Raw genomic sequence first — 14,080 nt, 5'->3', positions numbered from 1 at the left:
AAATTCCTCCTGAATACACTCAACAAATTTCTCTCCATCCAAGCCCCTAATGCTATGGCTGTCCCAGTCAATGTTGGGAAAGTTAAAGTCCCCTACTATTACCACCCTATTTTTCTTGCAGCTGTCTGTAATCTCCTTACATATTTGCTCCTCAATTTCCCGTTGACTATTTGGGGGTCTGTAGTACAATCCTATCAAAGTGATCTCTCCCTTCTTATTTTTCAGTTCTACCCATATGGACTCAGTGGGCGAACCCTCGGATATATCCCCTCTCACTACTGCCGTGATGTTCTCCCTAATCAAGAACGCAACTCCCTCTCCTCTCTTACCTCCTGCTCTATCTTTCCTATAGCATCTGTACCCTGGAACATTGAGCTGCCAGTCCTGCCCCTCCCTTGTTGAGGACTCCCAGGGTCACTCCCTCCTGACTGTATATCACTGTACTGGTGATGGAAGAGTCTGGGATGTTGGCCGAAAGGTATGTCGGGCTGTTGCTTGACTGGTCTGTGTGACAGCTTTCCCAATTTTGGCACAAGTCCCCAGATGTTAGTGAGAAGGACTTTGCAGGGTCGACTGGGCTTGGTTTGCCTTTGTCATGTCCGGTGCCTAGTGGTCCGACCGGTTTTATTCTTATGACTTTTTTTAAGCGACCTTGTACAACTCAGTTGCTTGCTAGGCCATTTCAGAGGGCGATTAAGAATCAACCACATTGCTTTGGGTCTGGAATCACATATAGGCCAGACCGGGAAAGGACGGCAGGTTTCCTTCTCTGAAGGATATTAGTGAACCAGATGGGTTTTTACGAGAATCCGGTAGTTTCATGACTACCATTACTGATACTAGTTTTTTTTATATAAATTCCAGATTTTATTTAATTAATTGAATTTAAATTCGCCAGCTGCCGTGGTGGGATTTGAACTCCAGGCCTCTGGATTACTAGTCCAATAATATAACCACTATCCTACGATCCTAAATGCCAGCCTAGATTATGTGCACGAGTTCTGGACTGGGGCTTGAACTACCTAGCTTCAGGGGTTTGAGTGTTATCACTGAGCCTAGCTGGCACCTCAAGCCAACAAGGACAGAGACAGGTTCAGAGCAAGAAGCGCAAAAGGGAACACCTATCAAATAACAAGCTGCTTCTTGTATCCTGTTGAGCACAAGCAGAGGCTCCCAGATACCGGAGCAATAGCCAAGTCTCGGACAGAGCTGGGGCTTGTTACTTTTGTTTCTTGGGATGCGGGCGACACTGGGCAAGATGGGATTTGCTGCCCATCTCTAGTTGCGCCGAGAAGCTGGTGAGCTGCCTTTTTGTTTTTACAACTTCAGAAAACATTGAAAGCCAACCGGAGCGTGGAACAGGCGTAACAGGAAGGCCAAATCAGGTAGGGGTGGTAGGTTCCCTTCTCGAAGAACATTAAATGAACCAGTTGGATTTCTAAGACAATTAGCGCCGTCACGGCCATTTTTTTTCTGGCGCTAGCCCAAAAATGAACAGATTTACATTTCATAATTTGCCACGATGAATTTGAAACTCACGACCTCTCGGTGGCTAGTCCAGTTCCATAACTATAGACTACTGTGGCCAGAATCGAGGGGTTGTTGAGGAGAAAACAAGTGGTTGGTGTCAAAGAGCCATGTAAGCTTTTACAGAGGCAGCTTTACCCACGGAAGAGATGCTGGAGTTCCAATTTAAATCAGGGGAAATGGTGGGCGACTTTTGCTGCACAAAACGCACACACACACAGAAGGAATTTTCTTTCATTAGCTTTTAATTTTTCACAAAAAAGTTAGTTACATTAATGTTGAAATATTTATTACAGCATAATTCAAAACAGTATATGATTCAATATTTGAAGTTGTCTTTTCTTTGCTAACACTGGTGCTGTAATTTTTTTGCGTAGTCAGTTCCTAGCACCTCTGTTCCGAGGACACAACCCTATAATGCCATAGTGCTGCTGCAATCATTGTAATGGGCGGAACAACATTCAACTGAGACACACTTTATAAATGATTACAGAAATTACATTATTGTAAAGAAAATTTGGTCAGTTTATGAGTTAATCGTGGAATATTTCTAATAAACCCCACTCACGCATACAATACAGATCAGTGTATTAGCGGCATACAAGGGGTGGACACCAGTGTAGGTCCACCAAGTAACCCCTGATGTGCATCTGTTGCTGATGCAATAGAGGCTAGATGCTAGAAATAGATTCACATAATGCCCTGTGCAGATTAAAAGCCCTTTGAATGTTCAGATCAGATAGGAAAGAATAGTCATAGTAACAACACAGGTGCACACTTGCAAAGACACTTAATGTTATAATTCTAGAGTCACTTGAGTTGGAGATTAGTGACCGACCTTGGGTTGGGAGGTCCCAATAAATGGAGTGAGGACTGGCCGCTTTGGAGTGTTATTTACCTGGTACCCATGCGCTGACACTGCATTCAGTGAGAACAGTCATGAAGTTCTCCTACCTCAATTAACAGTGCAATCGGAGCATGGCCTGTTCCACTACATTTGGAATTTTTTCCCCTCGTATCAGTTTTGAGAGAGGAAACTGCTCATTTTTCAAAAACATTTGGATTTCTCTCAACACCGAAACAAACCCCATTAAAATAACACGGAACCTGTTGTGCACTTGAGTTTTCAGCAGCCACGTTAAGTAGGTATTAATAAGTAGAGAAAATCCCAAACCAAACAAATCAATGAAGTGACAAGTAAGGGGCCACATGATTTCCAGTTTTTTTTTTAAAAAGAAGAAAATTGGACAAATTTTTCAAAAGCTAGAGAATATCATCCTTCTTGCATCGGTCCACTTGCAGCGTTGACAGTGGGACATCAGGGGGGTTTCTGAGTGTCAAAGGCAAAGAGAGTGCACTCTATTCACAACACCCTTGTTGCCACCTCACCTTTGACCCTTGCATGACATTCCAACCTTCCATCACAACATCACTGAAGCACCTCTGCCTGTCAGGTTGGCTCATTCTATTGGGGGGGGGGGGGGTCCTTAAATTATTTTCAATAAAGGAAAGATGCATATCAAGTCTCTGTATGGTGCCCATTCTTGGCAGCCCTAACTCAAGATTTGGCCCAGTCACCTTTCCTTTTGGAAAGGGCCAAAAAATAAGTCACATTCTCTACCCACATCACCAAACCCAACTACAACTTAAGCACAAACTTAAAAACAAAGATGATTTAATACTCAGCAATGCATTTAGTTCAGTAGTAATATAGTTTTCATACTAGACAATGATGAAAAACTGAAGAACAATGTGTTCTTTTTCCACAGTCCTGTCCCATCAGTGAAATTAGAACGAAGAGAGTTAAATGTACTTGGCTAGTAACATCTTTATTAATTAGTGGAATGAGTTTTTATTAAACTGAATGATCATTTTGTCTTATACTTGGCAGGTGTGTTTTAAAAAGCTGCTTTATTCCTGGCAGCCATCTGTAGTAATACAGCAGTAGGTGGGCAAACTCAACCATGATAACGTTAGTCACTAATTTAACCCCTCGTTGAGTATATAGATTGCACAAAATAAGAGAATGGTCACAATGGCTTGTGGCCGGGGAGGGGGCGGGGGTTGCCCATGTAGAAATAGCAGGGAAAGACACCCTTTTGGACTTATCACGTGGTCAGCATATGTCTACGGCAGTGATTTTCAAACCTCCTGTGACCTTCACCGTAGACCCCATTTCCACCCCCGTTCCAAAAATAAAGTCCAGAAGACTGTACTAGCAGCCCAAAGTTAAACACAGTGCTGCTGCGGCAAAAGTATTAGTACTGGCGACAGGAGCTTCATGTCAACGTTGCAATTGACAGGAGTGTTCGTAACGTGACCTTGTGGGTGCGCTGGAAGACCCCTGTGGAACCCACATCAGAAAAAAAACACTGGCCTATATTGAGAAATCCACCTTCCTTTCTACACTGACCTTAACTGGAGTGATGGCTGTGCTGAGTGTACACACAGCACTGAAAATAAAAAAAGTAAATCTCATGTAAATATAAATGTCTTAAAAACCAAAAAAGAAAAATATATTATTCGCTTCCATAATGTCAGAAGAGCTGTGAGGAGAGAAGAGCAAAAGGAGCAAAGGGAAGTGGGAAGAGGGGAGAGACTATTTGGCGCTCCTTTGGTTTGGATCGCGGGAGAGCTACGTTTACACTGGCGGCAGAACTGTCGACCCCAGGATGTGGTTGGGATAAAGGCACTGGGCTCGTTTACACTACGGGGCGCAGTTTACAGAGGGAGAGCGGGCTCTCTGTTTGCTGCACTGATCTCGTATAAAATCACCTCATCCTGTCCCCCTACGGGTCAATATTCCCTCAGAGAACCACAGAGCTGGAAATGACTGGAGCCTGCGATACCTGGCTCTCTTGGCCGAAGAAAAGTGGACAGAACAAGCAGTTTTAAAATCCACGAGAATGCACAAAATATTAGCCTGTCTCATCTCTTTGCAAATGTAGATGAACTGGCTGTGTATCTCCATCCTTCTCTTTCCCCGCTCTTAAAAAAGACCCATGCAATTTTTTTTTAGGAAGGTTAGGTTGCTGGGTGCTGTTTCGGAGCAGCTAACAGGTGGCACTATGGAGTGATGGGCCATGGGCAGGAACTCACAAACCCATCCCTTGCACTACGGAGTGCCTGACGTTAGGCATGTTGCCATGGGGATGTGCCAGGCACCCTTGCAATGGGTTTGGACACCCATGGGAAAAAAAAATCATTTTAGCGCGCCTCCTAGTGGGCAAGTTGGAATGTCATTTACCTGCATGATTGGAATTGATGTTTTGGGGGAGGGGGGGGGGCAGGAAGGGAGAAAGGGGGCCGAGGAGAAAGGAACAAGACCAGGAAATAAGGGGGGAAAAATACAGGATCTTAACCCTCAAATGTTTAACCAAAATACAGACAAAAAAGTTAGACCAGAACGATATGAATGCTGGATCAGATCAGAAAGTCTACGACATTCCCAAGTAACGTATGCGGAGGCCAAGTTTCAAGCCTCATAAATAAACCCGGAAGACCTACGCCCTGAAATTCTGCGGGGAACTCTCCCGGTCTCCTGCCATAACCCTGGCGGGAGGGCCTGCGAAATCCCCTGGGAAACAGTGTCATGGAAATGCAGGGAACCTAACGTAGGACATAAAGCTTAGCTATAGAACTCCAATAAAAGGTTACTGAAAGAAGGGTGAACATGATATGCACTTTAAATGTAATCCAAACACACACACATGCACGGTTTTCAGTTTTTCCGTGACCAGCACAAACTGATTAAACTCTTAGAAGACAAAAGCCCCATTGTTTCTCCCCACCCCGCCCCACCTTTGCTATTTAACTAGTTAGAGAGAGAGGCAGCGATGGCGTTCGTTTTTACTCAAATCGCACGGTCCTGGAGTCCCCCTGACCCCCACCCCACTAAATATCTCACACAATACTGAAACTCGGCAAGCTGCCATACGGGCTGCTGTGGTAGGCATCAAAATGATCAGAAGCAGAGGGGCAAACACTGTAGGAGGGCTGGAGGGGGGAGAAAGACGAGTGTGAAAAAAAGAGGGATACATCCATTCCCCCTATCACCAACCCCCCACCAATTTTTTTGGCATGAGCTGTGTCCCCCATTCCAAAACCTGGAATGGCCTCCTTCTGCCTGCCCCTCTCCCCCAATTCATTGTATGTGGTTACACCTCTGTGCTGAAGTACTCCCCACAAACGCCTGTGTGGTGTTAAGAGCCCATGGATAGAGTTAATAATAGATCTACATGAAGCAAATTCTTTAAACCATTAGACGGGCAGACTTGAGAGCAAGAGACAAACAATTTAAAAAAAAATAAGGAACAGTGAATCAGTTCATAATTTGTTCGATATTTTGGCCACGTATAATAATGTCCAGAAGAACATTAGCTGCTCTCAGATTAAGTAGGTTATCAGAGTGTTATCAGAGACCTACCAAACACCATAATTCAAGTTGCATAATGCCTTGCTCTCCTCTTTTACTTAATAACCTCCCAATTAATTCTACCACCACCTGGCAGTGTTTTTAAAAAAATAAATACAAAAAACTCGGCATGATTGGAAATATCTCATCAGTCTGTTTCTTCTCTTCATGATTCGGTTGCAACCTTTTACTCACAAACACTCGCTTTGCAGAATCAGATAAAACCACCCCCGGTGCTGAAGTGCAGCTTGCTCTTTGCGAGAGATTTTTACTTTCCCGCGTCTTTAGTGTTTCTTGGGAGGAGGTTCCACCCAAATAATAGGCCAAACTCCAAGCAGAAACTGCAAATTAGAAAAAAAAAGTCTTTAAATAGAAAGAACGAACTTGCATTTATTTAGCACCTTTCACGATCTCAGGACATCCCAAAGCCCTTTGCAGCCAATGAAGTACTTTTTGAAGTGTAGTCACTGTTGTGATGTAGGAAACGCGGCAGCCAATTTGCACACAGCAAGGTCCCACAAACAGCAATGAGACAATGCCAGATTATCTGTTTTCAGTGATGTTGGTTGAGGGATAAATATCGGCCAGGACACCGGGGAGAACTCCCTTGCTCTTTTTTGAAATAGTGCCGTGGGATCGTTTACATCCACCTTAAGGCAGATGGGGCCTCTGTTTACCATCTCATCTGAAAGACGGCATCTCCGACACTGCAACACTCCCTCAGTCAGTACTAGCGCTGGAGCGTCAGCCTAGATTTTGTGCTCAAGTCTCCGGAGTGGGACTTGAACCCACCACCTTCTGACCCTGAGGTGAGAGTGCTAGCACCGCACGGTGCCAGTCCTGGTTTCAGATATCCCTGGCTGTCGGCAATTGAAATGGAGATCAGCATCGCTTTGTGCTACAATCTGGTTAAGTCCCTCATAGAATAAGGGGGCTTTGCTCTGTGGCTGTTCGCACTATACCTGTCTGGGAATGATGGATGCTGATTCTGAGTGACAAAACTGGAAAAAGTCATTCCTGGGCTTTCTGATGTCCTCGTTGGGCAAAACATTTCATCAGACATGTTTTTTTTAAAAAATAGAAAAAAAAAGTACGACAGAAGAAAGGATACTTTTGAATAAGACAACAACAGAGCCTCTGGGGAATTCTCCTTTAATAGAAGCTCTGGGGGTATATCAATCCCTGTGTATAAATGACAGCCATTTTATGTCAATATTTGTTATGGAACGTTTTTGGAAGCGATAGTTTCAAAAAGTCCCACAAAATAAAACCATGCAACGACACGGATTGCAAACATTGAGCCAGGCTCGCAATTCTGCCCCAATTTTTTTTTTGACATTCCAGAAGAATTTTTGACGCTCGGGTCACACATTCAGACGTACAATGCTAGAAACGTTTTCAGTGTTTTTCACGGACCACAGGAGCCTTTTTGGTCTCTTCAACGGGGTGAGACCTACGTTTAAAGTTTCAGTTTAATCAGGAAGCTTTGGAAACGCACTGTCATTATCTGTCACGGTCAGTATCTGAAAAGAGTGGCAGGCTAAGGTTTCGGTTAGCACCTGAACCTTTAACCTGCCCGCCTCTGGCAGCTGCCGACTGAAACCACAACACAATTCCAACGTTTCATTTTTTTTTTATTTCAGTGGAACTCGCTACCACAAGGAGTGGTTGAGGCGAATAGCATAGATGCAATTAAGGAATAGAAAGTTATGCTGATAGGGTTGGATGACGTAGGGAGGGAGGAGGCTCGTGTGGAGCATAAACACCAGCGCAGACCAGTGGGGCCAAATGGCCTGATTCTGTGCTGTACACTCTGTGCAATACTATGTATTTTACATTATTCTTAGTCTTGCTTTGTATCCCTTCACTAAGTTTAAACAAACCATGTCCCAGATGGGATTGGTCTTGCTTTTCTATTCCTCTCTTCTGCTCACAGCTCGATCGTGGATTGATGCATTTCAATATGGATTTTAGAAATAATTGGTGAAACCAAGTGAGGAAAAACCTTATAGATTGAACTTTATATTGTGCGTTGTTTTTATATATAAAAGGACTCCTTCCCCCCACCCCCGCTGGGGTTATAGACCCTTAGGCACTAGTGGCCTCTGCTATAGCGTGGCAAGTAGGTATGGGGAATAAATGCAATTTTGCCCATGTCACCTACATCACAATGAAATACACTTTTTTCAACAAAAAAAAAAGGAAATCTCTAACCCAAACAATTCTGTGTAGCATGCTTTCTGCCAAGTGGATTTTGTATTGCCCAGAGCAATAGGACAGTTGTCCCAAAGCGTGGATGGAAGTTTCAGTAAAGTACACACAAGGTCAGACCCGCATTTGCAGCTGAGCTGCAGGAAGATGTGCATCAACCCGCCAACTTTCACCGGCCTGACTCCCAGAGAATCGTGAATGCGGATAGGAGGGTGGATAATTGGGCATCTGCTACATGTAGGAAAACCATTCTAACCTCTCTTTCAATAACAACTTGCATTTATATAGCGCCTTTTAACGTAGGAAAGTGTCCCAAAGTGCTTCACAGGAGCGATTATCAAACAAAATTTGACACCCAGCCACATAAGGAGGTATGTTTTAAGGAACGTCTTAAAGAAGGAAAGAGAGGGGTAGAGGGGCGGAGAGGTTTAGGGAGGGAATTCCAGAGCTTAGGGCCCAGCCAGCTGAAGGCACGGCCACCAATCGTGGAGCGATGAAAATCGGGGGATGCGCAAGAGGCCAGAATTGGAGGAGCGCAGACATCTCAGAGGGGGTTGTAGGGCTGGAGGAGGTTACAGGGAGAGGGAGGGGGCGAGGCCATGGAGGGATTTGAAAACAAGGATGAGAATTTTAAAATCGGACCGTGAGCCAATGCGAGTCAGCGAGCACAGGGATGATGGGTAAACTGGGCTTGGTGAGAAGACTTGGGAGAACTCGATCTAGTTTTACAAAAATAACTGAACCGTTTAACTTGTGATTACTAATTGCCACATCACCAGGCCTGGCTTACCTTCACTTTAGGTCTGTATTTCAAGTATAGAGTTCTTGTATACATACTGAAAAAGATAAACAAGAAACTTAGATCAGAGATAGCAGTATATAAATGCGTGTCAGAAGCTAAAATTTGAGAAGATTAAATCACGATAAGTACAATTGTGCTGCTTATCATCATTATTGTGCTTGGCTGATTTCAGCAAGGCCTTTTATGTTGCAACACTGTTTGACCCAGATCAGAATCAGAAATGTTCTGTGGTGTGCGCCAGTGCTATGGAGAAATACAACTTGGAACACAGTTTTTCTAATTCTGCACCACTCTCCCCAAACCCCCCACCATCCAATCGCGCCTCTTCTGAAGGCACTATGGATCTATGGATGCAGATAGTTCTCTAGATGGCACGTGACAGGATGGATCATGGCCAAACCCCATCCTGTTCCTATTCGACATCTTCACAGGAATGCTTTGTATCGAGGGCTAGGGATCAGGAATGGAAAAAAATCAGTGATTTTTTTCCCCCTCCTCCTAGCCCAGAGATGCTGGAAGTAGAGGCTAATTGCATCACCCTGGTTGAGATCAGCTAACTCAGCCAAATTAAGTGATATCTCTCCTTGCTACTACAGTCTTCAAACTTTTAAATCCCAAGGTTGCATCACCTAATCAGCACTTTGATTTACCTCTTATTTTTTTTATGAAAAAAAACTTTTATCATTTCTTGTTGCTGTTCAATACTGGTTAGATTTAACTCTGCACTGCACTGTACAAAACCAGGAACAAAAAACGTTTAAAATGTGCTCTGGTCCTCTGTGGTATTAGAGGTTTGTTATACTGCACGTGTCAGTCTAACACTAATCATGCAGGGTGAAACACAAGGTCAGCAGATCCCTTCGGACGAGATGTTAAACTTTAATTCCTTTCACCCGCTCCAGTGGTAAAGGTGAACTTTCATGGCGCTATTTGAAGAGGAGCATGGAGTTCCTCAAGTGTCCTGGACAAGTCCTCCCTTAACCAATAGCAGCACACAAAAAAAAACTAACTGGCCATTCATCTCATTGATGTTGGTGGGATACTGCTGGTGCAGAATGGCTGCCATGCCTGCCTAAATTATTAATAGTCGCTGCACCCCAAAAGTAGCTTGACACGGCTCTGTACAACTTTAACGATTATTTATACTGCCCGTGTTTCATTTTCTGCTGAGCAACAATGGAATTCTTTGCATGTGCGAAAAGGAAAAAAATGGGGAAGACTTGCATTTATATAGCGTCTTTCGTGACCTCAGGACGTCCCAAAGCGCTTTACAGCCAACGAAGTACTTTTGGAGTGTAATCACTGTTGTAATGTGTGCTTATGTGGATATGCAGAGCTCCATTTATCGGCATCCAATTGCCAATAAAGAGTTAGTCAGGAGACATGATTCTCTGCTAACATTTTAAAAAATTACACTCCCACCCCACTTTGGCTGGGTAGTGAGTTGGAAAGAGCTGCAAAGGATCAGACACAGCACAATAGCAAAAGAAACAAGATGATTGGAGGGCCAGCCACTGACATTACTTGCAATCTGGCAAGTTACTCTACTGTCATTTTACAGAGCTGGAAAATTATGCTCCACCCATCCCCTTCCCCAATAGTTGGCAGCAAAACATTTTCCAGCCTTGCACCACACATTTTAAATGGTTACGTCGCTTTTAAGGCTTATCCTTTTCTCTTCATACTGCGCTCTTGTTCCGAGAATATACCGCGAGCTCCGTGCGTCCTGCATCGTTAGCATCAAGCAAAATAAAAAAAGTCAGGCTGTCAAACCATGGTCTGGCTTTCTGACTCCAACCATCACTTTGCAATGTGCCCCATGACCAGCAACCCCCTCCCCCTTCCGCTGCATTTTTCCTAACCACTCTTAAAGTGTTTAACTTTGGTTCCTTCCATCCGCTCCAGTGTCTCCTTGTTCCAAAATCAGCAGCACACATGGAACTAATAAGTGTACTTCATCTGACATTAGGAAATGTGAGAGTCAAACACACAAGAACATAAATGGCAAGAGCAAGAAAAAGCCATTCATCCCATCCCGTCCCACCTCCTCCATCCAGAATTCATGTATGATTACTCTGTTATGATCTTCCCTCCCCCCACATCATCCACTCTGGAAAGAACAGCTTGAATTTACACAGCACCTTTCACAACCTCAGGATATCCCAATGAAGTACTTTTGGAGAGTAATCTACTGTGGCAGACAATTTGCGCACAGCAAGGTCCCTCAAACAGCAACGAGATAAGTGACCAGGTTATCTGTTTTAGTGATGTTGGTTGAGGGATAAATATTAGCCAGGATACCGGGGAGCACTCCCCTGCTCTTCTTCGAATAGTGCCATGGGATCTTTGACAGCCACCCGAGAGGGCAGACGGGGCCTCAGTTTAACGTCTCATCCGAAAGACGGCACCTCCCACAGTGCAGCACTCCCTCAGTACTGTACTGGAGTGCCAGCCTAAGTTATGTGCTCATCTCTGGAGTGAGGATTGAACTCACAACCTTCTGACACAGGCGAGAGTAATACCTCTGAGCCATGGCTGACACTTATATCTTGATCTGCTACTTTAAGGAATACTACATTCTTTCTCCTATGTTCCTGAATAAAAAAATCAAATCAATGGTATTAATATTTCTATAACCCTCAATTCCCCTCTTCAGCAGAGAGCAATTTAGTTTAGTTTTAAAGGTGCTAATTGATCCCAAATGAACTACCTTCTCCTGGCGTGTTGCAAGTCTCCATTATTCTTTGGATGGGGGGCAGGGTGGGGGCGGGAGTGAACATTTTTTCTAATCTCTAATCTGCTAGAGGGCTTGTGAATTTTGAACACATGTCCTGTTGTGTTTTACTCATTGTCCAAGTTAAATAGCCATTTTATGTCAACCTTATCTATACCTTTCATTATTTCGAAAACCACTTCATCCTTCAACCACGAATATTCGTAGTTGGTTTCGACTTTTAGTTGAAGGAGGAAAAACAAAACTGGGATTTAAAAATAAAATTCAGGCAAGCGTCAGAAGCCACGTCCTCAACCGCTTTCACCCTCACTAGGTGGGAAAGAGTTTTTTGTTTTATTAAGAACCAACATTAATGTTGAGGTTAATTCTGGCGTACAGTTTTGGTCATCTTATGTCAAAGAACAAAGAAAGGGTAAGGGTGCAGAGAAGAGTGAGCAGGTTAGTTACAAGTCTTTGGGGGGCTAAGTTCAAAAGAGAGGCTTAAGCAACTGAACTTAATTTCACTAGAGAATAGACACGATACAGGGTCTTCAAAATAATGAAAGATATCGAAACGTTTGAAGGAAACAAGCAATTTAACTTGGACAATGAGCACAGCAAGAGAGGACACAAATACAAAATTCATCAAGCTCTGAGCAAGGAGATTAGAAAAAACTTTTTTCTCTTTCCCCCCCACCCCAAAGGAAATAGTGGATATGTGGAATAAACTCAGAGAATGTTCAGGGTCAACTAGCAGCTTTAAAAAATATCTTTGAGTAGGGGGGGATTGAGAGTTAGTGATGTTAATAGTACAACTCGATTTGTTTCCCCTGGGGAGGTAAGGGAAGGAGCTTAGTGTTCCTTAAAGTAAATGTAAGGAATCTTACAACACCAGGTTATAGTCCAACAGTCCAAGCTTTCGGAGCTTTGTCAGACGAAGGAGCAAAGCTCCGAAAGCTTGTGATTTCAAATAAAGCTGTTGGACTATAGCCCGGTGTTGTGCGACTCCTTACGTTTGTCCACCTCAGTCCATCACCGGCATCGCCACATCATGGCTACAATAGAATAATCCTACATGGACTCTGGATGGAGCAGGTTTAACAGGTTGGCCTTTGCCTGCCATGGATTTTCTTTCCTTGTCTTCCAGCTCCACAAGGGTAAATGGCCATGTCACAACTCTTATTACAGCTGTTCCCTAAGATGATTATTTACACAACACAGCTGAAACTTAAAAATCCTCTTTCTTTTTACTCCCTACTTCTTTCTGGTCATTTCAGTTTAGTCTGAACCACTGTTGATGTTTAAGAACGTTTATCTCTGGAGCTTTGAGCAGACTTGTCCGAGGAGACTAAGAATACAGGTCTTCTTGACAGGACACAAAAAAAATACCACAATAAGATCGGAACTTTTAGGAACAGCAAAGGCCGTTAAGCATAAGACCATCCCTTTTTGATAGATCTCCACCCACCCATGTCTCTCAGTCCCTTTCCTCTGCAGAATTGTGTCCAATTGACCCTTCAGCCAGTTGTTGCTGCTCGCTTCATTGCCCTTTGGTTACTTTTTCTACAAAGTTATCTTCCTTTGAGTTAAAAAGTTCCACCTGCCTGCTTTTCTTGCTCCTAACTCTGCAATGTTTAACTTGTGCTCCTGGTGATTAAACCTTTCACCTTTAATGAAAGTCCTTTTTTTTTTGCTGATATAAATGAGCAATGCTTTCCAAATATGGAGAACAAAGAACGCACACAATGCCGTTACATACTTTTTTGTGGTGCTACTTGCACCAATACAGTGCGCAAGGAGGAAGATATAGGCTTCATGGCCACAACTCCCTATAATGGTAAAGTTTCCAGTCTTCGCTATTCCTGCAGTGAACAAGGCGGCAAGGGGAGGCCAAGCTCTTCTCCACAGTGTGGGAGAGGCTATAATGAGTGGGCTCCTCTCATGTGACCCCAACAAAGTGATTCAACAGCAGCAGAAGCTTAAAAGCAGGCCAGAACAAAAAATAGTACTTTGTAGGAAGTGTGGGATGATGCAGCAATATATTTATTGCAATTAGTCCTACATTACTCTACTCATACTTTACGACAGGCAGGTAATATCTGAATAAACGGCAATTTTGCAGAGACTGCAGTTAGTAAATGTATTTATTGCGCATCCCTGATTTCCTTTGCTCCAGCATTGGCGGCCGTGCCTTCAGCTGCCTAGGCCCTAAGCTCAGGAATTCCCTCCCTAAACCCCTCTCTCCTCCTTTAAGTCACTCCTTAAAACCTACCTCTCTGACCAAGCTTTTGGTCACCTGTCCTAATACCTCTATGTGGCTCAGTGTCAAATTTTGTTTCATAACGCTCCTGAGAAGCGCCTTAGGACGTTTTTACCACGTTGAAGGCGCTATATAAATGCAACTTATTTGGAC

The 14,080-nt window shown here is 43.7% G+C and overlaps 1 protein-coding gene across 1 annotated transcript in view; it reads right to left on the bottom strand.

Moving 5' to 3' along the window:
- Positions 1–1,754: 1,754 nt before the first annotated feature.
- The window catches only part of acer3 (alkaline ceramidase 3), a 165,869-nt gene continuing 153,543 nt past the window's right edge, over positions 1,755–14,080 (bottom strand). The window contains exons 10-11 of the mRNA XM_067985669.1: positions 8,943–8,988; positions 1,755–6,282 (exon numbers count right to left, since the gene is read on the bottom strand). Of these exons, the coding sequence (XP_067841770.1) occupies positions 6,226–6,282; positions 8,943–8,988 (103 nt within the window). The 3' untranslated portion in view covers positions 1,755–6,225. The remainder of the gene's footprint in view (positions 6,283–8,942; positions 8,989–14,080) is intronic.

The sequence above is a fragment of the Heptranchias perlo genome, chromosome 6 (genome assembly GCF_035084215.1).
Source record: "Heptranchias perlo isolate sHepPer1 chromosome 6, sHepPer1.hap1, whole genome shotgun sequence".
In the NCBI taxonomy this organism is placed as follows: Eukaryota; Metazoa; Chordata; class Chondrichthyes; order Hexanchiformes; family Hexanchidae; genus Heptranchias; species Heptranchias perlo.
Note: the sequence above shows the minus strand (reverse complement) of the source record. Positions and strands in the feature narration are given on the sequence as shown.